Raw genomic sequence first — 27,791 nt, 5'->3', positions numbered from 1 at the left:
AACTACGAGAAAGATATATCCGGCAGAGGCCGGTCAGCCATATCAATTACTACATTCCTATTTTGAACAATGTTATCGACCTTTTCAAACCTCCATTAATTAACACGTACTGTTTGTGTTAGAATAAGGTCTCATTGTCAATCTCGTGTTCTTTCATGTTTCTCCCATTTCTGTTGCTCTCTTCAGTCTGATCTTTATATTCTTTTGTCGTCTCTAGCTAAAATATAAACTACACCTTATTGATTTTTCCTTTATCTACTTGTACACACTGAGTTTGATTTTGAAATATGTTTTTTCAGTTTAGGTTATAGTGTCAATATATTTTCAAGAAGCTGTTCATCCATCATACATTACTGAATGCCTATCTACTTTGCAGATTTAAAGTTTTGCTCTTCTTTCCATTTATGATTATAGATTACATATTTAGCCTTCAGGTTCAGTGGCTCATCTCTGATGAAATGATTAATGAGGCAATCATGTTCTAATGCTGGAAGAAATATAAGACATCCCACGATCTGCACTCTCCTGTTTTCAACACATAATAGTTCCCTTTTACAAGGTACTTTGCCATTACAACCTAGTGCAAAAATGCAGAGTCCACTTCCAACAACTTTTGTTATTAGCCCATCTTCAACCAAGCTTATTATCTGTAATGTATTTCCGAGTCCAAGCTTGATTGCCTGTTCGAATTCGATATCTCATCGACTTGATGTGAGACATTCAGAAGCTCAACCCACAGCCACTATATATATATAGTTTGGTGTGAGAATGGCAGAGTCAAATGCGACCATACTACACATGAATCCATAATCAGAGAAACTATGAGGAAAAATGTCCACAACGTATCTAGCACTAACAACTACTTAGTAAAAAAAAATGTCCATTTCTTTGGAGGGAGGGTGCTCTCCTCTCGAGTCAAATACAATCATGTAGTCCTTCCTTAGGGACAGCAGATAAGATTGGAATGATACAAAGAAAATTAGCATGACTCCTACCGGTCGCCAGAGGCCCTTCACCGTTTAGGGTAAGAGATCATTCTTGCTATTTCCGCCACCAAGGCTAGGACGAATCGGAGGAAAGAATTCCATCCCATACTTTTGTCCAAGGTTAAACTTATTTATGTCTCAGAAAAATTATCTAATATATAACAGTCGCATATAAATTATTTGAACATTGTACATATTACAACAAGAAATCTATTAATAACTGAGTTTTAAAAAAATCCTCTATGAGCTTTCTATTCTACAATAATCATTTTGTTTGGTATTTATTTTGGAGTAAGGGAAAGTGTAGGGAACAGCTGAAGCTTTCTCGTCTACCTTTGGTCATAGTGATTTCTGGGATGCTGGATCTGATGTAGAAAGCTCATTATACATATCAGATATTGCTTTGGCGAAATAAGCCTTTGCCTGCGGTCTCTTGACCTGGAAAATTGGAACAGAACAAGAAAAGTATATTAATAAAGACATTTGTGATTGTAAGAATACACCATTATGGACCAAAAGAACAGCTTTTTATCATTCAGATTTTAAAAACATTGAGACAGGCAAGGGAAATTACCTTGAATGTGGGAGTGAGCAGACCGTTTTCGATCGTGAAAGGCTCGATAACCAATGTTACAGCTTTTGCAAATTCGAAACCTCTCAACTGTGTCAGAGTACAAGGAGAGCATCAACTTTCAGTCCAATTGAAAGTTACACTTCTCATCTTAAGAAACTAAAACTAAGGAATTAACAGAAAGCCAAAGTCAAACACATTACCTGAGCTTCCCTTCCAACAGCATCCATCTCAGCAAGAACTGCAGCCTTCGCTCTTGGATCATTACACAGTTGTCCCAAACTTTCATACTGGAGACGGCACATTAAAACCAAGGGAAATAATCAGCCAGCTTCTTCAATTAGTGAATACATTAGGTTGCATTTTAGTTATCTCCTTAAACGAATGATATAAAACTAAATGCTGAAAATGTCTTACTAGTTCATATTTAAGAATTTTTATGTCTTTAAAGTATAGTAACATCTTATTTAAAAAAATATATGAAAATAAACCTATATGATTGTCCAAAACTGTTAATAACTGATCATTTTACCATGTTGCCTTTTGAATTTTGAGTTTACAGTTTGCTGGGACATGTTGCATTCCTATCTCTTTCTCCAGTTCCGGTCTCGATCAGTTCAGACCGTATGGCTAATTCTCCTTGAGCCGTCATTTCAAAGTTTTCCGAGAATGTCAAGCCAAAGTATGCAAGTCTTGTATCTACTAGGAACTTAAGTAGAAGCACTTTCAATTTTAATCGCACACCATTTGGTTTTGCAGCAATATGAAATATTTAGTGATTGGCCATTTTCAGTGACAAGTCAAATTGGTTCCATCTAAAATCCGTAATCATTATAAGTGGCACGTAATGTATTAAGTAATCTTGTAGTTCTTTCATTGAACATGTCTAATGTCTAATTTAAAGTAACAGTTAATGCAATAAGTGAGCTTGTGATTTCATTTCTAAGGTAACGTCCACGTACAGCTCTGTGAGAAGGGCAGTGGACAGAAATGGCCGAGTTGTACCTCACTCTCGTCTTTAATGGGGTCTGCTCTATTTATTTTGGGAAAGTATGCCAATATGATCTTAATGAGGTGCATGGCTGTCATATCACTTAAAACATTCAGTTTTAACTGCTGAATTTGGTAAATATCGGCCGCTCATAGTAGTTTTGTTCCCTAGCCCTGCATTGTGCAGTTGGCTATTATGGCTGCACGGCGTGAGCAGTTTTCCAACAATGGATAAAAACACCAGTTTCAAGTTTATAGGTGTGGCTTAGCTCAATATTCTCCAGTCCAGTGATTTCCTTGACAAACTTGCTTTAGATGGTTTTATGTGATAAGGTGACTAGATATTTATTGTGCTTAGCAAGCTAACTGTCAATTTCCTGGATTCACTTGAGCAAGAGAAAATCATTCAGGAATATATCAAAATAAGCCATCATCAGAATAAAAATGTTGACCAAACATTTAATTACTAGTATATTTTATGGGAAGCTCTAGAAGCAAGTTGTAATTTTCTACCTGTGTGAATATAAGCACAGCTCATGTGCTCTGTGCAGAGTTAATGATAAGACATGCAAAATATGATGATTAATGCAATGCAACATGAAATCTAAATGATGACCTCCACACAAAGTTGCTTTAAGTGAAGCATTTGACAAAATGTAAATGCATTGGCTAAATGTTGAAGATTAAAAGCTACCTTGATTCCCTCAGATGATGCCCATTCCTTAAAGACATCTGGCTCTACACAAACTACTGCTACTAAAGAGGAATTAAAGCTATCACCTGCAATGTTGCAGCAGTGAGCAAAGGAGACACCATTTAATGATTCCGTAAGAGAAAAGTTCATTATCTGCTTACCATAGACAAAACACTGTGCAACAAATTTGCATTTGGCATAAGCATTCTCAATTTTCTCAGGAGCTATGTATTCACCTTGTGCCAACTTGAAGATATTCTTCTTCCTATTCATAATGAGCATTCAAAGATCAGACTACCATTGGTGACAAGCAAGGCTCAGTATGATAGATGTTTCTTATATCACAAGAGGCATACGAATGTTGAAAACCATGTAACCTATTATAAAGATTTAATTGATGGAATGGATGGGTTGACGAAAGCTCCTTCCGGCCACCTAGTCGCCCACAAATATGGGGCCCTGGTGGAGAAGTGTTGTTTTGTATCTCAAAATGAATTTGTCCGTCCTAATCATATCAAATAGATTCTACCTGTCAATAATCTTCAAGCGGCCTCCAGGTAACCATAATCCAATATCACCAGTATGCAGCCACCCGTCTTCATCAATTACCTCCCTCCTGTTAACTACTTATGTCAGGCAAATTATCTCGGAGAAACTTGTTGCAATCACAAAAAGAATAATGAAATATCAATGTGCAAAAGTTATGTACGTCTGCACTTCATCTTTGTAATAGCCTTCAAAAATAATAGGACCTCTAACACAAATCTCTCCACGAGGATGAGGCTGATCTTCTGATGTGTAACTCATTTCCGGAACATCCACGAGCTTTATCTCTGAAAATAGCAGTCATAGAAAAGTTGAAGTCATTTAAAAAATTTCTTTAGCAACCTTTAGATTAACTCTAGGGCTGTAAAAAGTAATAGAGGAAGGGGAAAACCGTTAACCTCAAAAACCTTTTCTATGCCTCAAACAGTCCTAAAATTTAGCTCAAGGGAATAATATGGAAGGAAGAGCAAATCAAGAGATGTTTATCTGCCATCACTAATTAAAACCTTACCACATGCAGGATTTGGTGAACCAACATGACCAGTTAAGATATCACTATCGTCCATTGAGCTTATGACACACGAAGTTTCAGTCATGCCATACCCTTCCATTACTAGACAGCCAAAACATCTGCAAGAAGGAATTTGTTCAGAGCATAGCCAATTACTGATAGTCCTCAGCACCAACAAGAGTCAACAATATGATGAATAAAATCTTCCAGTACTTTAGAGTAGCAATAATGGTCAACTTACACTCTCAAGAACTCCATCACGTCAGGCGACAATGGTGAAGCACCTGAGGTCATAAGACGAACTCGCCCCCCCAGTTTGTCCTTTATTTTGTTGAATACCAATCTATCCCACATTGGTGATGGCTTTCTACCTGAAAATATGAGATTTGAATATAAAAGAGACCGAAGTTCATGAAGATGAGCCACAAAAGCAAGCAAAAGTATTTTTTGCAAATCCCAGATGGGTATTGTACAATTATCTTTTCTAGATGAGTGACCGTTGCAATCATCTAAAGCAACCTCAGGAGCATGACAAAAAGTTTGACACAACTTACCATTCATGACAGCTTGCTTCTTGGAGTTGTAGGCAGCATTGAAAAGTCTCTGCTTCAGTACGCCAGAAGTTTGTACAGCATTTGTGATCCTACAATGAGCAGATCGGCAAAATCTAAGACCCCCGCCTACAAAGATATATACTATTTAGCACATCACATAAACATTACCCAGCATATATCCTGTTGTAAAGACGAGGAACACTGCTAAATATTGTAGGTCTAAGTGTCGCCAAATCATCCATCAATTTCAGATTGTCCTGCAGAGTAGAAATGGTAATAGTAAGTAATGCTTTGTAAAACAGATGCTGTCTGTAATAAGCCCTTTTAGTTTTTTTTTTTTTTTAAACCCTTTTAATGTTAATAATTCATAAACTGAATTAGTGTAGGGCTAAACAAAGATTCCAAAAGCACCACATTTTATCTCTACAAAGTGTTTGAAAAAGTGCTACATGTGAATTGAAATAAGCCACTTTTAATAAACCCAATTTGCTAGCTGATCATGAATCCAGGACCAGAGGTCTAAGAAACAAGGTCACACCAAGAAGCTAAGACTAAATAAGTACATAATATCCAATTAACTGGCATACCCCCTGGTAGAAGCCAACAGCAACACCATAATATACCGATGTAATTTGGTTGGCACGTTCATAGATATGCGCGAGAGGCAGATAGGATATGTATCTGTAAGAATATTCACATAAGCACTAAATCAGGAACAAATCAAATACACATAACATAGCACAAAATTTTAGGCCAAACTCACATGTCAGAAGGATAAAACTTGATGGAAAGGGTCATGCCCGCAACACTTGCTATCAGGTTCGCATGGGATAGTACGACACCCTTTCAAGAGGGGCAAAGAAAAAGGAAAATAAGAAACTGAGGGCCAGATAAAATCTTGTTAACAAGAGAAATAACCCCTAGAGATACTGGTCTATTTAGCAGTTGAAGTTGAAGAAGTATAAGTGATACCTTTGGTGTACCCGTAGTACCACTTGTATAGCATATGGTAGCAATATCTTCAGGCTTGGGAGGGCAAAAGGGTTGCATACTGCTGCGGCCCTATTGGAAAACATGTAGATCAGTCATTGTACAGTTTCTACAGCAGTATAGTTAAGTTGTAGGAAAGAGAGCTAATGATGTGCAAGAATGTCCATAATATAACATGACATTAGAGAGAAAATACAACTTATTAGACAGGTTAGATAAACTCTGATTACAACTTTGTTACAACTTAGAAGTAATCCCCAGGTCACAAAGTTTTACTTTAACAGATTCAAAACATTATAGACCTGTCTCTACCTTCCCCCGTCCCTTCCCCTCCCCCCCTCTTTCCGGTCCTTCATAAACACGTATATAAAAGAAAGAAGGAATCCTAGGTGACACAAAGTAGAGTCGAAGCAAATCAATTTGCTAGCCATAAAAAAGGAAAAGGGAGAAGATCTACAACCTCAATGGCATCTTATTAGTCTCTCCCTCTACTAATGATGCTCTTAGCTACTCAACATAAGACACAGACTAGGAGGGAGGTACATCTACCAAATTTATCCCTCTGAATTCAGGTCGATGCACCAAATTCAGAACAGCAATAGTCCAAGTAATATATTTATGTATCATTTAAAGTACCTGACTCAGCAGCCTTGTATATGATAAGAGCTTCATTCCCGTTGTAGATGGAAGAGATGGGAGATGTTCATCTATCCCACCCACTACCTACACCATCAAAGACAGTGTAAGCAAATTAACAAAAGATATAACAAGCTGCTATCACATATTATATGACCAAACCAAAAACAGGAAAAGCAGTAGCTCTTACCACAATCAAACGTACAGAAGGAATCTCTGATAAAAAGGTCAACAACTGAAATTCCGTGAAAGAAATGTCATTAGCGAGAACTTCAACAACTTTCACCATTAACGCAGAAGGATTACAGAAAATAAAAATTTTATATTAGATTTATCTACTATAAAAGATTGTAGTCTCAAAAGAAAGCAAGCTTACTTAGTATAAAGTACCAGCATTAAACTAGCCTTCTCAAATAGTTTATAAGGATCTCTTTATAGATGAAACCTAGCTAAGATTGGGAGAAGAGCACAGGTAAAAGGATGTGAAACTTTAACAACAAGGAACAAGGATTTTCTTTATTCTCTCTCTCTATCTCTCTCTTTTGAAAAGGACGGAACTAGCATTTTGTTTTTGAAACAGCATTCAGAGGAATGGAGAAACATAACAATATCATCAGACAGGATGAAGAAGTCAAGGTAGCTAAATAACATAAATGAACTAGAACTAAGGACTAGAATGAAGTGTTAAACTGAGTCATCTATCAGTATCACTGTCCTAAAAGGTCATTAACCCTACTCGAGGAGTTTCATCGACTGTTAAAGCTTAGCACTCAATAATAAATGGGGGCTTCTTTGATTGTTAAACATTTCATTTAGTTAAAAATTAGCACAGGCCACTGAGAATGTATTATGGAGTTTTTTTCTCAAACTAACATTAGTAGACTATGGGTAACGTAACAGAGTCCTCCACAGTTCTATTCATGCTGCTGAAGTGTCTAAGAACTCAAGTTGATCAAAATAATGTTAACATTAACGCCTCATACTGACATTTCTCAGAACTATGTTAAAGGAGTATACTCGGCTTAGGGGGAGGAGTTTCGCTCACCGTGTTCAAGGTACCAGGCACACAAAAAATGGCCTGTACATCAGCATGATTGACAATATATTTAACAGCATCAGGACCTACAGACAACAATATAACAAGTTTAATATATCTTACCAGCCAAAGAAAACTTTAATGAAAGGCCACCTACATACCTAGAGTGTCATATAGTGGGACGGAAGTATATGAATACGCTGAGCAGGCATGGTCTACAATCAGCCACTCAGGCCTATTTATGAAATAAAGTCCCACGCGAGCACCCTGGTGCATTGAAGTTGGAAAAGGTCAATGATTATATAGTCATTGAGGCACACAGATATGAGTCATATAGAATCACCGACAAAAAAAGTAAACTGACCCACTGAAAAAGTTAAGAGTCCAGAAATCAAACATGATACTGAGTTTATCACACTAACATACCCCAATAAATTCTAGTTAGTGTTTGAAAAAGAACAAGGAAGTTTGGGAAAACTTTGTGTGGAAATTTCTTTCTTATGTTATGTTAGTTGTGTGTAGTCCCACATTAGAATGGGAGTGATATGTACTTTGTAGACTATAAGTATAAATAGGACCTCTTGTATTATATTGAGTACCTAATATCAATAATATATTTTCTCCCGTACTTTCTCACATGGAATCAGAGCATTAGTGAGAAAAGATCGTTGTGCGTCATTCCAGCGTTAATCGGGAAGAAAGAACTTAGTCATCGTGCAATTTTTCCCGTGACCTTAAGGCCTGTCTACGTGAAAGTCACTTTCTGTCGGTGTTGTGCTAAAACCAACACCAACACGAGGTAGATCACCCTCCGACAACCAACCCCTGAAAATTTATCTGGCAGAAAAGCTGCCACGCGCCTCCACATGCCGGCAACAACAACTTTTCTGGCGAGGGTTCCGGCCATTTTTTCGCGAACCTTCTTCAGGACAGACAGTCTGCTCTCCTCACAATTTCGAGCCTACCCATCTAATTCAAATCAAATTACGACCACTTTTATATTTTTCCGGCGTGAACAGTGACCTTTCCGGCCATTTTTTGTTTGGAAACATTTCTTCAGGACAGCTTGCTCGCAAGGGAATTCCGAATCTATCCATCCTGGTTACAACAAATTTCGACAACTTTCCAATTTTCGGCGAGCTACAGTGTTTTCCAGTGTGAACAGTGTTTCTGACGCAAAAATAGTCTTCTGTTTTCTGCTGTAAACAGTGTTTTCCCAGCTATTTCTTCGGTATTCCCACAGGAGTTACTTATTTCCACTATTTCAAGTTAACCCTACTACTACAAATTGTAGCGACATGGGAACCGATACTTTGAATAGTCGGATGGTTTCTTTGGCAGATTATATTGAGTTACTTCAGTACAAAGCATGTAAGCAGACATCTTCTGAGATAACTTTTGTTGTTCAAACAGGTAATAGCGTGACTTGTTTCTCCCAATCTTCATCCTCTGAGTTTTGGGTCATTGATTCAGGTGCATCAGATCATATTTCTGGTAACAAATCTCTTTTCACTACTGTTTCGTATTCTCAATCTCTTCCAAGAGTCACAATGGCCAATGGGTCTCAAACCATGGTAACTGCAATAGGTCAAGCAAGCCCACTTCCTTCCTTACCTTTAGATTCAGTCCTTTATGTTCCCAATAGTCCTTTTAAACTCATAGTTATTAGTCGCTTAACCAAATCACTTAAATGCGTTGTTTTATTTCTTGATGACCATGTTTTTATACAGGAACGCAGTACGGGGCGGATCATTGGTACCGGGCGTGAATCAAACGGACTTTACTACCTTATCCTTGCTAAATCACATGCACTCACATCTTCTCTTCCTTCAACAACTTGTCCAGTTACTATTCACCAGATTTATTACATAAACAATTAGGACATCCCAATTTGTCAAAACTTCAGAAAATGGTATCTGGTTTATCTCACTTGTCAGCTCTAGAGTGTGAGTCATGTCAGCTCGGTAAGCATACTCGCTCCCATTTCCCTCGGCGTCTTATAATCGAGCAGAGTCACCTTTTTATTTTAGTCTATTCAGATGTTTGGGGTCCTAGTCGGGTCAGTTCCACCTTGGGATTTCGCTACTTTGTCAGTTTCATTGATGATTATTCCAGGTACACTTGGATATTTTTGATAAAAAAATCGATTTGAACTGTTTTCTATTTTCCAGACCTTCCATGCTGAAATTCAAAATCAATTTGGGGTTTCTATTCGCACATTCCGTAGTGATAATGCCCGAGAGTATTTGTCTTCCCCATTTCAGCAGTTTATGAAATCTCATGGGATTACTCATCAAACATCTTGTCCGTACACATCTCAACAAAATGAGGTAGCTGAAAGAAAGAATAGACATCTTATTGAAACTGCTCGTACCCTACTCATACAATCTCATGCTCCGTTGCATTTTTGGGGATGTAGTTCTTACATCTTGCTATCTTATTAATCGTATGCCATCTTCAACTATCCAGAACCAAGTTCCATTCTTTGTCATGTTTTCCCATTTATCTTTGTTCTCTCTTCCACCTCGTATCTTTGGAAGCATTTGTTTTGTCCATAACCTTACTCCAAGAACAGATAAGTTAGCTCTACGTGCTCTTACGTGCGTATTTCTGGGTTACTCGAGAACACAAAAGGGGTATCGATGCTACTCTCCTGACCTCCAACGGTATCTTATGTCCGCTGATGTTACCTTCTTTGAAACCCAATCATACTTCACAGGTTCAGGTCATTACTTAGATATTTCTGAGGTACTACCAGTTTCATCTTTTGGAGATCCAGTCACTATCTCCCATTCATCTTCCTCTACAGCTCCAGTTGTAGCTCCACCACCTACAGCTCCAGTTGTAACTCCACCACCTATAGCTCCAGTTCCTCCACATAATCCAGTTCAACCTTCTGCAGCTCCACCACTCGACTTATCATCATCGTTCACATCCAGCATCAGGCCCAGGTGATTCACGCCCTGCATCAGATTCTGCAGCTACTGCGGACTTGTCTCCTCTTAGTCAACCAATTGCACTCCACAAATGTGTATGATCCACACTTAATCCTAATCCCAACTATGTCGTCTTAAGTTATCATCGTCTGCCGTCCCCTCATTATGCTTTTATATCTTCTTTGTCCACTGTTTCTATCCCTAAGTCTACAGGTGAGGCACTATCTCATCCAGGATGGCGACATGCTATGATTAACGAGATGTCTGCTTTATATGCGAGTGACACTTGGGAGCTTGTTCCTCTTCCTGCAGGTAAGTCTACTGTTGGTTGTCGTTGGGTTTATGCAGTCAAAATCGGCCCGGATGGCCAGGTTGATCGGCTTAAGACTCGTCTTGTTGCAAAAGGATATACTCAGATTTTTGGGCTTGATTATAGTGATACTTTCTCTCCCGTGGCTAAAGTAGCATCTGTTCGTCTCTTTTTGTCCATGGCCGTTGTACGTCATTGGCCTCTTTATCAGTTAGACATTAAGAATGCTTTTCTCCACGGTGAACTTGATGAAGAAGTTTATATGGAGCAACCACTTGATTTTGTTGCTAAGAGGATTTTAATGGTTGTGTGTGCAGATTGCGCAGGTCACTATATGGTTTGAAACAGCTTGGTTTGGTAAGTTCAGCACAATTATTCAGGAGTTCGACATGACTCGTAGTGAGACAGATCACTCTGTGTTTTATCGGCATTCTGCTCATAATCTGTGTATTTATCTAGTGGTTTATGTTGTTGATATTGTTATTACTGGCAATGATCAGGATGGTATTACTAATCTGAAGCAGCATCTCTTTCGGCACTTCCTTTCAGCACTTCCAGACTAAGGATCTGGGCAGATTGAAGTATTTTCTAGGTATTGAGGTCGCTCGGTCTAGCTAAGGTATTGTTATTTCACAGCGGAAGTATGCCTTAAACATTCTTGAGGAGACTGGAATGATGGGTTGCAGACCTATTGACTCATATGGATCCGAATGCTAAGCTTCTACTTGGACAGGGGTAGCCTCTTAGAGACCCTACGAGATATAAGAGGTTGGTTGGCAAATTGAATTACTTCACAGTGACTAGACCTGGCATTTCTTTTCCGGTGAGTGTTGTAAGTCAGTATATGGATTCTCCATGTGATAGTCACGGGGATGCAGTTGTTCGCATTCTTTGGTATTGTTAAGTTACAGCATGTACATAGTGTCCCACATTGGTAGAGGAGTAGTATGTCCTTGTATAGTATAGCTATAAATAAGGCTCGTGTTGTATTATTCATTCATTCAATATATATCAATAACATATTTTCTCCCGTGCCTTCTCACATGGTATCAGAGCAATTGTGAGAGATTTATCGCTGTGCATAAATTCCAGCGATTCCGGGAAGAGAAATTAGTCACCGGAAGTCTTTTTCCGGCGACTTTTTAAGGCTGTTTGCGTCTGTTTTATCTCAGTCAGTGTTGTGCAAAATCCAACACTACCACAAGAGTCGTCACTGTCCGGCGACCAAACCCCAGTGAACAACTCCGGCAGAAGCAGCCTCACGCGCCTCCACGCGCCACCAGAAGCTCACGCGCGTGAGCTCACGCGCCGGCGTGTACGACCACTTCCGGCCATTTTTTGAAAATCTTCCTTCAGAACAGTTGGGTCGCCTGGTAATTCCGATCCTACCCCTACTGTTTTCATTTCATTCCGATAACTTTGAGTTTTTTCCGGCAGCTACAGTACTATTCCGGCAGCTACAGTTCAGTATTCTGTTTCTGTGTTTTCGTACACTGTTTCAGCAGATTACAGTTGATTCTTTCTCCTATTTGGTAATAATTTGCAACAATGTCTTTGGGATTTGATGCTTTTGGGTCTAGAAACATGAATTCTGGAAACTCTAGTGCTATTATTACCTCAGAACCTCTAATGGGAGGTTCAAACTACTTAGCTTGGGCTTCATCTGTCGAGTTATGGTGTAGAGGTCAAGGTGTTCAAGATCATCTAATCAAACAGTCTAGCGATGGAGATGAAAAGGCAATAGCACTTTGGGCAAAAAATCGATGCTCAGTTATGTAGCATCTTGTGGCGATCTATTGATTCCAAGTTGATGCCCTTGTTTCGTCCATTCCAGACATGTTATTTGGTTTGGGCAAAGGCACGCACCTTATACACTAATGACATATCTCGCTTCTATGATGTGATTTCACGGATGACAAACTTAAAGAAGCAGGAATTGGATATGTCTACTTACTTGGGTCAAGTACAGGCAGTCATGGAGGAATTTGAGAAGTTGATGCCAGTTTCGGCTAGTGTGGAAAAACAACAAGAGCAGCGACAGAAGATGTTTCTCGTTCTTACCCTCGCTGGACTTCCTAATGATCTTGATTCAGTACGCGACCAGATTTTGGCTAGTCCGTCTGTCCCGACAGTTGATGAATTATTCTCTCGATTACTCCGCCTTGCTGCAGCACCAAGTCCACCAGTGATCTCATCACAGATACTTGATTCCTCTGTTCTTGCATCCCAGACAATGGATGTTCGGGCATCTCAAACTATGGAGCATAGACGAGGAGGAGGTCGTTTTGGAAGATCTAGACCCAAGTGTTCTTATTGTCACAAACTCGGACACACTCGTGAAATGTGTTATTCCTTACATGGTCGTCCACCCAAAAATGCTTACATTGCTCAGACCGAGACTCCAGGTAACCAAGGATTTTCTTTATCTAAAGAAGAATATAATGAGCTCCTTCAGTATCGAGCAAGTAAGCAGACATCTCCACAAGTAGCCTCAGTTGCTCAGACTGATACTTCCTTTTCTGGTAATTCTTTTGCTTGTGTTTCCCAGTCTAGCACTCTTGGCCCATGGGTCATGGACTCCGGCGCTTCTGATCACATCTCTGGTAATATATCACTTTTGTCAAATATTGTATATTCACAGTCTCTTCCCACTGTTACTTTAGCCAATGGATGTCAAACTAAGGCAAAAGGAGTTGGACAAGCTAATCCCTTGTCTTCTATCACCCTAGATTCCGTTCTTTATGTCCCTGGCTGTCCTTTTAGTCTTGCATCTGTTAGTCGTTTGACTCGTGCCCTCCATTGTGGTATATATTTTATTGACGATTCTTTTATTATGCAGGACCGCAGTACGGGACAGACAATTGGTACCGGACGTGAATCAGAAGGCCTTTACTACCTTAACTCACTCAGTCCTTCCACAACATGTCTTGTTACAGATCCTCCAGATCTAATCCACAGACGTTTAGGACATCCGAGTTTATCCAAACTTCAGAAGATGGTGCCTAGTTTATCTAGTTTGTCTACATTAGATTGTGAGTCGTGTCAACTTGGGAAACATACTCGAGCCTCCTTTTCATGTAGTGTTGAGAGTCATGCAGAGTCTATCTTTTCCTTAGTTCATTCTGATATATGGGGTCCTAGTAGAGTCAGTTCATTCTGATATATGGGGTCCTAGTAGAGTCAGTTCATCCTTGGGGTTTCGCTACTTTGTCAGTTTCATTGATGATTATTCAAGATGTACTTGGCTTTTCTTAATGAAAGATCGTTCTGAGTTATTTTCTATATTCCAGAGTTTCTGTGCTGAAATCAAAAACCAATTTGGTGTTTCTATTCGCATTTTTCGCAGTGATAATGCCTTAGAATATTTATCTTCTCAATTTCAGCAGTTTATGACTTCTCAGGGAATTATTCATCAGACATCTTGTCCTTATACCCCTCAACAAAATGGGATTGCTGAGAGAAAGAATAGGCACCTTATTGAGACTGCTCGCACACTTCTAATTGAATCTCGTGTTCCGTTGCGTTTTTGGGGCGATGCAGTTCTCACAGCTTGTTATTTGATTAATCGGATGCCTTCATCTCCTATCAAGAATCAGATTCCGCATTCAGTATTGTTTCCCCAGTCACCCTTGTACTCTCTTCCACCTCGTGTTTTTGGAAGCACGTGTTTTGTTCATAACTTAGCCCCTGGGAAAGATAAGTTAGCTCCCCGTGCTCTCAAGTGTGTCTTCTTTGGTTATTCTCGTGTTCAGAAGGGATATCGTTGTTATTCTCCAGATCTTCGTAGGTACCTTATGTCAGCTGACGTCACATTTTTTGAGTCTAAACCTTTCTTTACCTCTGCTGACCACCATGATATATCTGAGGTCTTACCTATACCGACCTTTGAGGAGTTCACTATAGCTCCTCCTCCACCTTCGACCACAGAGGAGTCTAGTGTTGTTCCCCCTAGTTCCCCGGCCACAGGAACACCACTCTTGACTTATCATCGTCGTTTGCGTCCTCCATCAGGCCCAACTGGTTCTCGTCCTGCACCTGACCCTGCTCCTGCTGCGGATCCTGCTCCTAGTACACCGATTGCACTTCGGAAAGGTATACGGACCACACTTAACCCTAATCCTCATTATGTCGGTTTGAGCTATCATCGCCTGTCATCTCCCCATTATGCTTTTATATCTTCTTTGTCCTCGGTTTCCATCCCTAAGTCTACAGGTGAAGCGTTGTCTCATCCAGGATGGCGACAGGCTATGAGTGACGAGATGTCTGCTTTACATACAAGTGGTACTTGGGAGCTTATTCCTCTTCCCTCAGGTAAATCTACTGTTGGTTGTCGTTGGGTTTATGCAGTCAAAGTTGGTCCCGATGGACAGATTGATCGACTTAAGGCCCGTCTTGTTGCCAAAGGATATACTCAGATATTTGGGCTCGATTACAGTGATACCTTCTCTCCCGTGGCTAAAGTGGCTTCAGTCCGCATTTTTCTATCCATGGTTGCGGTTCGTCATTGGCCTCTCTATCAGCTGGACATTAAAAATGCCTTTCTTCACGGTGATCTTGAGGATGAGGTTTATATGGAGCAACCACCGGTTTTGTTGCTCAGGGGAGTCTCGTGGCCTTGTATGTCGCTTGCGTCGGTCACTTTATGGTCTAAAGCAGTCTCCTCGAGCCTGGTTTGGTAAGTTCAGCGCGGTTATCCAGGAGTTTGGCATGATTCGTAGTGAAGCTGATCACTCTGTGTTTTATCGGCACTCTGCTTCAAGTCTCTGTATTTATCTGGTAGTCTATGTTGATGATATTGTTATTACTGGCAATGATCAGGATGGTATTACCAATCTGAAGCAGCATCTCTTCCAGCACTTCCAAACTAAGGATCTAGGCAGATTGAAGTACTTTCTGGGTATTGAGGTTGCCCAGTCTAGCTCAGGTATTGTTATTTCTCAAAGAAAATATGCTTTAGATATTCTTGAGGAGACGGGGATGATAGGTTGCAGACCTGTTGACACTCCGATGGATCCGAATTCTAAACTTATGCCAGGACAGGGGGAGCCGCTTAGCGATCCTGCAAGCTATAGGCGGCTGGTTGGAAAATTAAATTATCTCACAGTAACTAGACCGGACATTTCCTATCCTGTGAGTGTTGTAAGTCAGTTTATGAGTTCTCCCTGTGATAGTCATTGGGATGCAGTTGTCCGCATTATTCGATATATAAAATCGGCTCCAGGCAAAGGGTTACTCTTTGAGGATCGAGGTCATGAGCAGATCATTGGATACTCAGATGCTGATTGGGCAGGATCACCTTCTGATAGACGTTCTACGTCTGGATATTGTGTTTTAGTAGGAGGAAATTTGGTGTCCTGGAAGAGCAAGAAACAGAATGTAGTTGCTCGGTCTAGTGCAGAAGCAGAATATCGAGCAATAGCTATGGCAACATGTGAACTAGTTTGGACCAAACAATTGCTCAAGGAGTTGAAATTTGGTGAAATCAGTCGGATGGAACTTGTGTGCGATAATCAAGCTGCCCTTCATATTGCATCAAATCCGGTGTTCCATGAGAGAACTAAACACATTGAGATTGATTGTCACTTCGTCAGAGAAAAGATACTTTCAGGAGAGATTGCTACAAAGTTTGTGAGGTCAAATGATCAACTTGCAGATATTTTTACCAAGTCTCTCACTGGTCCTCGTATTAGTTATATATGTAACAAGCTCGGTACATATGATTTGTATGCACCGGCTTGAGGGGGAGTGTTAAGTTACAGCATGTACATAGTGTCCCACATTGGTAGAGGAGTATTATGTCCTTGTATAGTATAGCTATAAATAAGGCTCTTGTGTTGTATTATTCATTCATTCAATATATATCAATAACATATTTTCTCCCGTGCCTTCTCACATGGTATCAGAGCAATTGTGAGAGATTTATTACTATTCGAGGATCGAGGCCATGAGCAGATTGTTGGGTACACAGATGCTGATAGGGAAGAATCACCTTTTGATAGACGTTCTACGTCTGGATATTGTGTTCTAGTAGGAGGTAATTTGGTCTCGTGGAAGAGCAAGAAACAGAATGTAGCTGCTCGATCTAGCACCGAAGCCGAATATCGGGCCATGGCAATGGCAACGTGTGAGTTAGTTTGGTCAAGCAGCTGCTCAAGGAGTTAAAGTTCGGAAAAATCGACAAGATGGAACTGGTGTGTGATAACCAAGTTGCTCTTCATATTGCGTCAAATCCGGTGTTTCATGAGAGGACTAAACACATTGAGATCGACTGTCACTTTGTCGGATAAAAAATAATTTCAGGAGATATTGTTACAAAGTTTGTAAAGTCGAATGATCAACTAGCAGATATTTTCACTAACTCTCTTACTGATTCTCGTATTAATTACATGTGTAACAAGCTCGGTACATATGATGTGTATGCACCAGCTTGAGGGGGAGTGTTAGTTATGTGTAGTCCCACATTGGAATAGGAGTAATATGTACTTTGTAGACTATAACTATAAATAGGACCTCTTATATTATATTGAGTACCTAATATCAATAATATATTTTCTCCCGTACTTTCTCACATATTAGTAAAAGAGTGTACGTAGTTTAAGAATATGCACTGATCCACATTTGGTATACCGGTTGTAATCCATAATAGTGAAGTCCAGAACCAATTGCAGTCCGCGCAGTCCCTGCCTCTCCATATGTCATCCATTTGTAGCTACATCAAAGAAACGGAAGAAATAAATATGCAATCAGAAAACTTCTCACACTCATCTCATCCAACCAAGCATTGTCAATCAGTAGAAATGCTTACTCTCCAATAGTTCCATCTACCCGAATACGTGTGCCCAAGTATTTGTAATCCTGATAGGTTTGAACTGCATGTCTGAACACAAAATATTATCAGATGAAACAGGAGATGTATGACCAAAGTATGCAGACAATATTAAAAAATAAGCAACATATCTCCTTTATGAACAATTTAAATAAGAGTGTATATAATATTGTCGCAGTAATAGTGGACTCTACAGCAGACCAAGAATTCAAAAGGAAAAGAGAAAACAAAACTGTGCAAGTAAATGTCACAGCAAGCCAAATTATCTATTAGCAGAATACAAGGTGCAGGCCTAACTCTTCTCTATATTTAAAAGCGTTAAAAGTAAAAAGCTGAAGATGAGATTCTTACTCAAAGTTATCATGTAGTGTAGCAATTTCAGGATGATCAGGAAATCTAGTAACAAGCTTCAGAGGAGATCGTGCAGATCTGCAATAATCATCACTTAGTTCCTCATATGATTCCTAAAGTTATAATTATACATATATAATACATTATTATGATATATATGTATGTGTGTGTATGTACATGTGTGTGTGTGTGTGTGTGTGAGTGAGTGAATGTGTGCATTATATGTATGGCACACCTGTGAACACGTAATTAAGAAACAATCATGCGTATCTCGCGACTCAAGTAGAAAATACACGCACCTGTACACATTCCATTTTCCTGTCTGCAATTTTTCAGGAAGAACTACGCTGAAACCCTGACCTGATTATAGTTAACGTGTGATTAAGTAAACAATGAAAAAGAGTAAACACATGAATGAATGAACAAAAGCAAAAAGCAGAAACCACTATGTAAAAGGCAGCAGGACGTGCTACAGTCTATGCATAGCTTAGCATGTCAGATACAGAACACCAGACAAACTTGTAACTTAAATTTTTTTTGTACATAGAAGCATAGGCGTGTTCAAAGGAGTGCACAAGATATTAAGATAAAATATGCAATCTCGAAGCAGAAGTTCACAAGTTTACACAGCACCATGAATATGTCTATGTATCTATCTATACATCTTAAACAGTTTGTTCGTACATATTTAAATTTGCATTTTAAGGATACTCCTTGCACAGAATAAGGACCACACACGTTCAACTGGAGATCATTAGAAATCACATTACTGTTTATGTAATTATATTCCAGTACATAATCAGTATTCGAATAGAAAACTACGAGAGAACGCTTGTTGTTCCAGACAACTGAATAACTTTGGACATATACCGAACATGAAGGTCTAAGTACACAAGACGACTTCAATTTTTTTCCAAACTAATAGACAAATATGCTTCTAAAATGGAAGAAAGTACAAATACCACCCATGTCTTCGTTTTCTTTTCCATCTCAGGGGTGCTTTTCATGAGTAACATTATCTTAAAAAGCTTGATTAGGTAAGCAAATACATGATTCGCTTTCTTAGCTTAATGAATACTGAAAAATAGTTTTTTCTCCATAACTCTGAGCTCTCACTGAGAAATGTATTCGAGTCTTAGAAAACTATTTCTGCTCGATGTCTCCAAATAAGTGCAAAGAAGCATGCCTGTTAAAGGAGATACAGTAATGGAACGCCAAAAGCCGCTCACCCTACTCAAACTGGGGACTACTAAATTATACCAATATGTTTGAAGATTATGCCTCATAAAGCAATGTCAAACCTAGCTATATTTACCTCGAGTATCTCCACTAGAGTATATCACCTGAGTGAGAATACAGCCAAGTCGTCCTATAATGATTGATATAAAATGGCAATTTACTATGGAGGAAGATTACAATCGAAATATCTAAAGTTTCCGCGAAAGAAGGCGAACAGCAGGACATGATGATAATATCACTCTGTGGAGATTGAGGTAGTCAAAGAATCATCTATTATGCAATTCAATAGGATTTTGCAGCAGTAGCGAAATCTCAACAGTATTAATAGAACTTGAACTCAATTACAATAACCAAATTGTAGGAACCACTCTCAAATTGCAGCTAGCAATGGAAATACAGAAAACAGGAAACTAAAATAGGATAGGCTAACAGAAGGGGTGAGGAACTAGAAGAAGGGGAAGAGAACATTGACAATACTCGTAACAACTTTTTCCTCCTTTGCTCTGCCCACGACGCTCTGCTTTATACCCTTTTTGGCTAACTAACTCTGCCTATTAATCACGTGAGCTTCCTCCTTGCCATACGTAGTCCTCAAGTCGTTTTGGAGGAATGATCCTTCTAGAGCCCTTACATGGCACCATGTGCTCATCCCTTGTGGCATCCTTGTCAGCATTATTATTTATAACAATACCCCCTTCCTGAAAAACAACCTTGTCCTCAAGGTTGGAGGAATTCGGCACTTCAAGAGCTGGTGCATCAGTTAGTTGCAACGGCGTCACTTGATGTTCAGGATTACCCACGCAGCGCTTCAACATCGAAACGTGAAAGACAGAATGAACTTTGGCAGCTTCAGGTAACTCCAATCGATAGGCAACCTCCCCAATACGTTTCAGCACTCTATAAGGTCCAAAGTATCTCCTCCCTAGCTTGTGATCATGTTGGAGACGGACAGAAGACTGCCTGTAAGGCTTTAACTTAACAAACACCCAATCCCCCACCTCGAATGCAATGTCAGTTCGAGATCGATCTGCCAGCACCTTCATGCGATGTTGTGCCTTCAATAAATTGGTTTTGAGAATCTGTAGAACTTCGTCTCGCTGCAGTAAATAGGACTCGACTAAGTTGCTTGCAGTACTTCCCAAGATATAGCGAGCTATGGTAGGAGGTGCTCTTCCATATAAGGCCTGAAAAGGCGTCATGCCCGCAGAAGATTGGTAGGAGGTGTTATACCAGTACTCCGCCCAAGGCAACATAGCTACCCAGTTAGATGGGTACTTCAGCCACAAAGCACCATAAATATTGCTCCACACATTTGTTGAGAGCCTCTAATTGCCCGTCACTTTGGGGATGATAGGCAGTGCTCATCGCCAAAGTGGATCCTTGCAAGCGATTAATTTCCTGCCAAAAAGAATGAATGAATCTCGGGTCTCTATCAGTTACAATGGTTCGCGGAGGATCATGAAGTCTGATTATTCCAACCACAAAAGCTTCTGCTACTGTGTATGAGGAAAAAGTGGAAAGCAAAGCTATAAAGTGACCGTATTTGGTGAGACGATCGACCATTGTCATAATCACAGTCTTTCCCTTGGAACTAGGTAGGCAGGTGATAAAGTCCATAGCAATATCTTCAAACACTTGGTCCGGAATGGGTAAGGGTTGTAATAACCCAGCAGGGTGTAAATTAGAGTCCTTCATTTGTTGGCATGTTTGACATGCAGCAATATAAGTTTGAATATCCTTACGCATCTGTTTCCAAAAAAAATTGGAAGCCAAACGATGGTAAGTCCGTGCGATTCCAGCATGGCCCCCTATGGCCGTGTCATGAAATTCGTACATCAGTTTTTGGTGTAGAGGAGAATCTGAGGGTATCACCAACCTTCCCTTATAAAACAAAAGACCTTCCTTGAACTGATAATCATCATAAGCTCCATCCCCTTCACTCAACCCTTGCTGCACTTTTAAGAGTTCTGGGTGGGAAAGGTTCGAGTGCTTCAACTCATGTTCCAGAGCAAAAGAATGGGCTGAAATGGCCATAAGAACTGCCCATGGAGTACGCGAGAGTGCGTCTGCTGCCCGATTATGCTTACCAGGTCTGTAAACAATGCGGAAGTCATAGCCCACTAACTTGGTGAGCCATTTTTGTTGCTCTGGGGTTTGAATATTCTGCGTGGTTAAATTTCTCAATGATTGTTGGTCAGTGAATATCGTGAATTGCCTCCCCAACAAATATTGCCGCCATCGACTCACAGCTTGAGTGATGGCAAACATTTCCCTATGGTAAGTCGAAGCCCTCTGCATCCGTGGGCTTAATTTCTGGCTGAAATAAGCAATGGGATGGCCCCGTTGTGAGAGTATTGCGCCAATGCCCAACCCCGATGCATCAGTTTCTACTTGAAATTCTTGGCTAAAATTCGGCAATGCTAAGACTGGGGTGCATCCCAACGTCGCCTTCAAAGCATCAAAGGCACATTGTTCAACCTCTGACCATTTATAGGAATCCTTGCGCAACAAATCAGAGAGAGGACCAGCTATAGCAGCATAGTGATGTATGAAGCGTCGGTAGTAGCCAACTAACTCAAGAAAACTCCGAACTTCCTTCACTGAATGGGGTGGAGGCCATTGTTGGATGGCGATAATCTTGTTAGGATCCACCGCAAGGCCTTGTGCTGAAATTATATGTCCCAGGTAAGCAACCGAAAGCTGCCCAAATAAACATTTGGACTACCTAGCAACTAATTTGTGATGGCGCAACAATTGCAAAACTGCAACCAAGTGATTCAAGTGCTCGCTCCAAGTTGGACTATACACTAGTATATCATCGAAGAAAACCAACACAAAGCAACGTAAAACTGGCCTGAAAACTTCATTCATTGTGGCCTGAAAGGTGGAAGGAAGGAGCGTTGGTCAAGCCAAACGGCATTGCGAGGAACTCGTAATGTCCATCATGAGTTCGGAACGAGTTCATCAAACAATTCATCAATGGTAGGAATCGGGAAACGATCCCTAATAGTGATGGCATTGAGTGCACGGTAGTCAACACAAAATCTCCACGTGCTGTCCTTCTTTCGCACTAATAACACCGGCGAGGAGAAGGGACTAGTGCTAGGTCTGATCACTCCCTCCTTAAGCATATCAGTCACAAGTTGCTCCATAATTTGTTTCTGAAAATAAGGATACCTGCAGGGCTTTAGTAAGTAACCATTTCCAAACAAAAGAAAGAGGCAATAGCATCAGTAGCGGCCAATCGCCTTAAGCTATGCAATTGAATTGGTTGAGCATCAGTGGGACAATCCCCTTGCCACGACACCCGAGACCCGTTCAATGTAAATTCAAACACTCGGGTCGCATAATCAGTGAGTATGGGCCCTAGAGTAGCCAACCACGCAACCCCGAGAACGATATTTGCCCCATGAAATGGCAAAATGTACAAATCCTCCACCAGGGTACTTCCTTGAATTAGCAAAGTGACTTGTCGAGATACTGCTTCACATGGTAGTTGCTGGCCACACCCTACCATAACTGCAAATTTTGGGACCGACTCAATAACTAGTTGAAGATGCTTAGCGGCTCTTGGTTGGACAAAATTATGTGTACTTCCCCCGTCAACCAAAATTTGTACTGGAGCTCCACTCACCTGGCCAGTAAATCGCAGAGTGGATGGAGAAATTCCGCCGGTCAATGCATGATACGAAATCGTGGAATGCTCCTGCAATTCTAGGCACTGCATCTCCTCAGCAAGGAATTCGTCAGAAACGAAGGGTTCCGACATATGAGGTTCAATATCGGAATCATCAGTGAGCAAGAGAAGCTGTGGGGGGATTTACATTTGTGTCCTGGGATAAAATTTTCTTCGCAGTAAAAACACAAACCACGCTCTCGGCGACTTTGGATCTCTACATGGGTCGATCGTTTGAGAGGCGGACGAGTCGAGGTATGATGAGAGGTGGTGTTAGGATTTGTCGATGAAGATGGATTCTGGTGCAGAGGAGCTAAATTAGGTGTTGGCAACAGGGGTGGGGTTTTAGCAAAAGCGGGTCGGATCGGTCCCTTTTCAGCCTGGATCCGTCGTTCGTGGATATGGGCCAGGTCAAGAGTTTCTTCATAACTTTTGGGCTTATGGACCAAAACTGAATTCTTAATATCCTCACGAAGCCCAGAAATAAAGAGACGTACCATTCTGCTATTAGCCATGTCATCGGTCTCGTTAGCAAGTGTCTCAAACCTCGCTTGAAAATCATAGACAGTGGTCGTTTGCCGGAACTTAGCAAGGCGACCCTCTGCAGACTCCAATATTTTCCGATAGTAGTGGGTTCGCACCTTCCCAGCAAAGTGCTCTCAATCCACGAGTTGCTTGTTGCGAAACAGCCACCAGTAAATCTCCAACGCGTCACCATCGAGGTAGAACGATGCAATTGATAATCGTTGATTTTCTGCTATTTTGTAAAAATCAAAATACCTCTCCGCCTGAAATATCCAAGCCTCAGGATTCTCACCATGGAAACGACCTATCTCCACCGACGCCGGCTTATGACGAAGAGTAGGAGCAGTCGTACCATGCTCATTAGAGAGGTCAGCTCACCGTCCCACCACCTCCATTAACATCAATCGAATGTCTTCCAGATCCTTAGTAAAAGAGCTTGTTGCCACCTTAACAGATTCATCCACGAGAGACTTGAGTTTTTGGTCATCAAGCACCAATGTAGCAGTAGCGAAATCTCAATAGTATTAATAGAACTTGAACTCAATTACAATAACCAAATTGTAGGAACCACGCTCAAATTGCAGCTAGCAATGGAAATACAAAAAACAGGAAACTAAAATAGGATAGGCTAACAGAAGGGGTGAGGAACTAGAAGAAGGGGAAGAGAACATTGACAATACTCATAACAACTTTTTCCTCCTTTGCTCTGCCCACGACGCTCTGCTTTATACCCTTTTTGGCTAACTAACTCTGCCTATTAATCACACGAGCTTCCTCCTTGCCATACGTAGTCCTCAAGTCTTTTTGGAGGAATGATCCTTCTAGAGCCCTTACGGCACCATGTGCTCATCCCTTGTGGCATCCTTGTCAGCATTATTATTCATAACAGATTTGTTTCCGAATGTTATAAAAGCTTATACAAATTTACTGTTTCCCTGCGGTGCCGTTCACAAAAACTAGCATTTTTCAGTCTGCTGCACAGGACTAGCATGGGACACCAGCGTGATTTCACACAATTTCTTACAGGCCAACAGAAACACCTAGTAGCAAATTGCCTGCCAAGAAAAAATTCTTCCAACCATATTCTCAAAAAATCACAGATTTCGCAGTCAAACACAGATTTTTTAACCAAGCAAAGAGAGTCCTGTCTCTGACTCCCATATTTCTTCCCCTCTCCCACCCACTCCCAAAACAAAGTGCAAGCGCAGAAAGCAAAGAAAGAGGATAGGCATTCTGAAGTTACAGAGAGACTTAAGGAAGGTTATTATATATTAATATGGATTAAATTTTCCTTTCCACCACCCGTAAATACTATTTTCTGTGCTTTAGCTTTCATAGTCTAAGATTTTCTGATCTTACTATAAAGAGTGCTACTGTGAAATAGTTGTATGCAACATTACATGAATAGCAAGACCCCAAAATTAAAGCTTGATTATTCCATCAGCTGTCAAAAGGAGAAAAGGTAAGGAAACAAGAATACAATGTTGATTTTTAAATATGTGTGTGTGTGTGTGACTCCTCCTTTTGTCACAAAAAAAAAAAAAGGAGTTCCCAACACAGGGTACACATGCTTATTAGTAACAAAAAAAAGACCCAGAAACCAAATGAGAGATCACTGTTCCACTGATAGCTAAACCTCAAGATCCTCAGGAATCAAATGTTCAAAAAACTAAAGCCCTAGCACGTTCTAAACTTTTAAAAATAACCTTTCTAATAGTACTTTAGAATGAGGAATAAAAAGCAATAAAAATAAAGACTTGAGCCAAGTCAGTGGTCTTAAAAGATAACAACACTTTCCACCAGTAAGTAGATACATATCACAATCCAATAGAGGGTCCCAGGAAACCACAAAGCATAAACAAAACCCCTAACACCACTATTCCGATTTGGGTATCAAAATACTTCGTACACTCAAAAAGCTTCAAACTTTAGATTCTTTCCCACCACATAACAACTCCACATATCACATATATTTTTTATATCTACACAGAAGTAAAAGAATAGATCATTGGGTAATCAGGAAGTAGTGAATTACCTTGAACAAATTCGCCGGCGGTTGGGTTTGACCGGATGAATGAGAGTGACCGGTCATCGATGACCGGAACAAGATGGCTTTGAATAGCTTTCAGACGTCGCTCTGCCGATGATTCCATTGGAAAAACACTCGTTCTTTTCTCAATAAAGTTTTCTTTCTTTTCTCTTCCTTTGGAAATTACCCAGTTCAATGTACTATAGTAATATATACTTTTTCTTTTTCCGGATTTTTACCGTATGCTGAGTTGTATATATGTTTTGATAATCTCGAAAAATATTAGAATTCAAATATAAAGATAAAGATTATAATTGGCACACTCTTCAAAAAAGATGATGTGGGGGTAATGAGAGGGGGTGGAAGGTGGGTTTGGAGGAAGAAGAGAGAGTATAGGATAAGGGTCGTTGTTTTAGCAGATAGTGATTTTCTTATTTGTTTTGTTTTTTCGGCCAAGCAGATAGCATACAATTTATCGAAAGAGTTTAAAGAATGGGTCAGGGCTAACGTTCGCCGGCTGGCTACGGCGCCATTTAGATTTTTTAGACAAAGACTTGTTATCAGTCCGGAACCAAAATGTCAAAGAATTAAAATGTGTGGAAAAAAAATGATTGATCAAAAAAATTGATGATCATAATATATATAACGTCCTTTTATAAGGCGCTATATCTTAACGGCCGTTTGCCCAGTTAAGTATAGCGCCCTTTTTTAAGGCGTTATATTTGAACTCAAACGGGCGGGAAGGTATAGCGTCCTCACTTAAGGCGCCATAGTATAACGCCCTTACCTAAGGCGCTATACTTACATAAATAATCGTCACTTCCCCTTCAACTTTTTCACGTCGACAAGACAATACACATAACGTGGTATTTCACCGCGCTATGTTTCACGTGATAATGATTATTTCAGGTATAAAACGGCTTCTTAAACCGAACCAAGTCATCTATATTTCAAAGACCTTTTAAATAAACATTACAAGTGATTCAAAAAGAGGCAAAATAGTGAAGGTAGTTCAACAGATCCCCATGAAATATATCTTAACACTATCGATCCCTACCTTGAAAAAAATATGCTAGGTTACTACACTAACTTGGTTGATGACAAGTGGTATGGTGTTCTGCGTACCTTGAAAAATAAGCCTATCAATATACACATTGATCTCAAAGTTATAGGGCACATTATTGAGGGCGAAGCGCATTCTATAAAGCCTGAAGGTATGCGAATTTGGGGCGAAAAACTACAATGGGTTCCCCTTTACTCAAAACGGTGTGATTACGAAGTACTATGTCGCTGGTATGGGTTTGTTGTGCCACAAGCACTGTCTGCAACCTTCCAAACAAACACACACAAAAGATGAACCATAAGTGATTCGATATTTGATGAAGGAGATTCTAGAGATTTGAGCTCGTCCATTCGTTGGGTGATCCCTTGCTCTCACGTTCGAGTGTTTGCTCGTCGTTTAGGCCCGTGAGTGAGATTTCTGCTCATTGCAGTCACCTCCGGGGTTCTTCGCACCTGGATAGTACCAGGACCCTTGTGCCCCGGCCCTTGATCAGATAAAGCTGCCCGCCTTATGACCCACAACTCAAAATGAGGAAAAGGCACTAGATGTTCATCATGCAATGGATGATCTTAACTTCTTGGGAGGAACAGAGGCTCAGTACTCGGATTCATTAGAAAATGATAAAATGCATAGAGATAATGATTATCCTGTTTTCCCAACAGTTGTCGAGTGGGAGGGACTACATAAGTTTCTACCACAGACGTTGGACGTAGGAGTCCCATATTATTGTAGAAATCAAGCAAGTAGTCTTTTTGATGATAGCGATGAAATGCGAGAAATGTGTGTCAACTGGGGCCTAAATTACGATGCCCTCGGTCCCGAAGGGTACGTACACGATGTTGACGGAGAAGATGAAGACAATGACAATGAAATAGTGCCAGACAACAACGATAATGGCGAATGACAATTGTTTTTTTTTCTTGGGGTGTATGTTAAATTGTTGCACTGAAGTATTAATGCTAAATATCAACAAGACTTAACACCAATGAAAACATAATTTTATTTCATACATTCTGCAAGATGAACATGTACATATACTTATTACAATTCGGCCCTCAAATTCTCAAATTTATCCAATAGGGTTTTCAAACTTTTCTAACTTAATTCACTCATTAAATGATAAAAACAGTGATGGATTCGGGTAATCTAACCAAAATTGAGTTAAGAACACTTACCCCGATATTTTTCTTGAAACTCTCCCGAAAATCGCCTCTTACCGAGCTCTAATTTGTCAAAAATAAAAAATGGGACGAAGTCCCATTTTCAGAACTTAAACTTTCTGCCCATGCTTTTTCTTCTATGCGATCGTGGCCAAAGGCACG

The 27,791-nt window shown here is 40.2% G+C and overlaps 1 protein-coding gene across 2 annotated transcripts; it reads right to left on the bottom strand.

Moving 5' to 3' along the window:
* Nucleotides 1–1,095: 1,095 nt before the first annotated feature.
* LOC107806328 (long chain acyl-CoA synthetase 6, peroxisomal) lies at nt 1,096–26,004 on the bottom strand. 2 transcript variants are annotated; one of them, XM_075238499.1, is made up of 23 exons: nt 25,413–26,004; nt 18,237–18,297; nt 17,938–18,015; nt 17,566–17,637; nt 17,388–17,469; nt 7,676–7,781; nt 7,524–7,600; nt 6,669–6,713; nt 6,479–6,565; nt 5,825–5,914; nt 5,616–5,695; nt 5,440–5,533; nt 5,021–5,109; nt 4,853–4,941; nt 4,540–4,669; nt 4,299–4,417; nt 3,951–4,074; nt 3,771–3,857; nt 3,403–3,506; nt 3,242–3,327; nt 1,761–1,847; nt 1,561–1,647; nt 1,096–1,424 (listed from the first exon to the last, which is right to left on the bottom strand). In XM_075238499.1, the coding sequence occupies exons 1-23, from the start codon at nt 25,528–25,530 to the stop codon at nt 1,326–1,328; spliced, it is 2,091 nt and encodes a 696-aa protein (XP_075094600.1). In that variant the 5' UTR covers nt 25,531–26,004; the 3' UTR covers nt 1,096–1,325. The 2 variants fall into 2 exon arrangements, with proteins under 2 accessions (XP_075094600.1, XP_075094601.1); XM_075238500.1 differs by lacking the exon at nt 25,413–26,004 and adding an exon at nt 19,253–20,288.
* Nucleotides 26,005–27,791: the final 1,787 nt, after the last annotated feature.

This window comes from Nicotiana tabacum, chromosome 19 (assembly GCF_000715075.1).
Source record: "Nicotiana tabacum cultivar K326 chromosome 19, ASM71507v2, whole genome shotgun sequence".
In the NCBI taxonomy this organism is placed as follows: Eukaryota; Viridiplantae; Streptophyta; class Magnoliopsida; order Solanales; family Solanaceae; genus Nicotiana; species Nicotiana tabacum.
The sequence above is the reverse complement of the archived record's forward strand: the minus strand, read 5'-3'. Positions and strand labels throughout refer to the sequence as shown.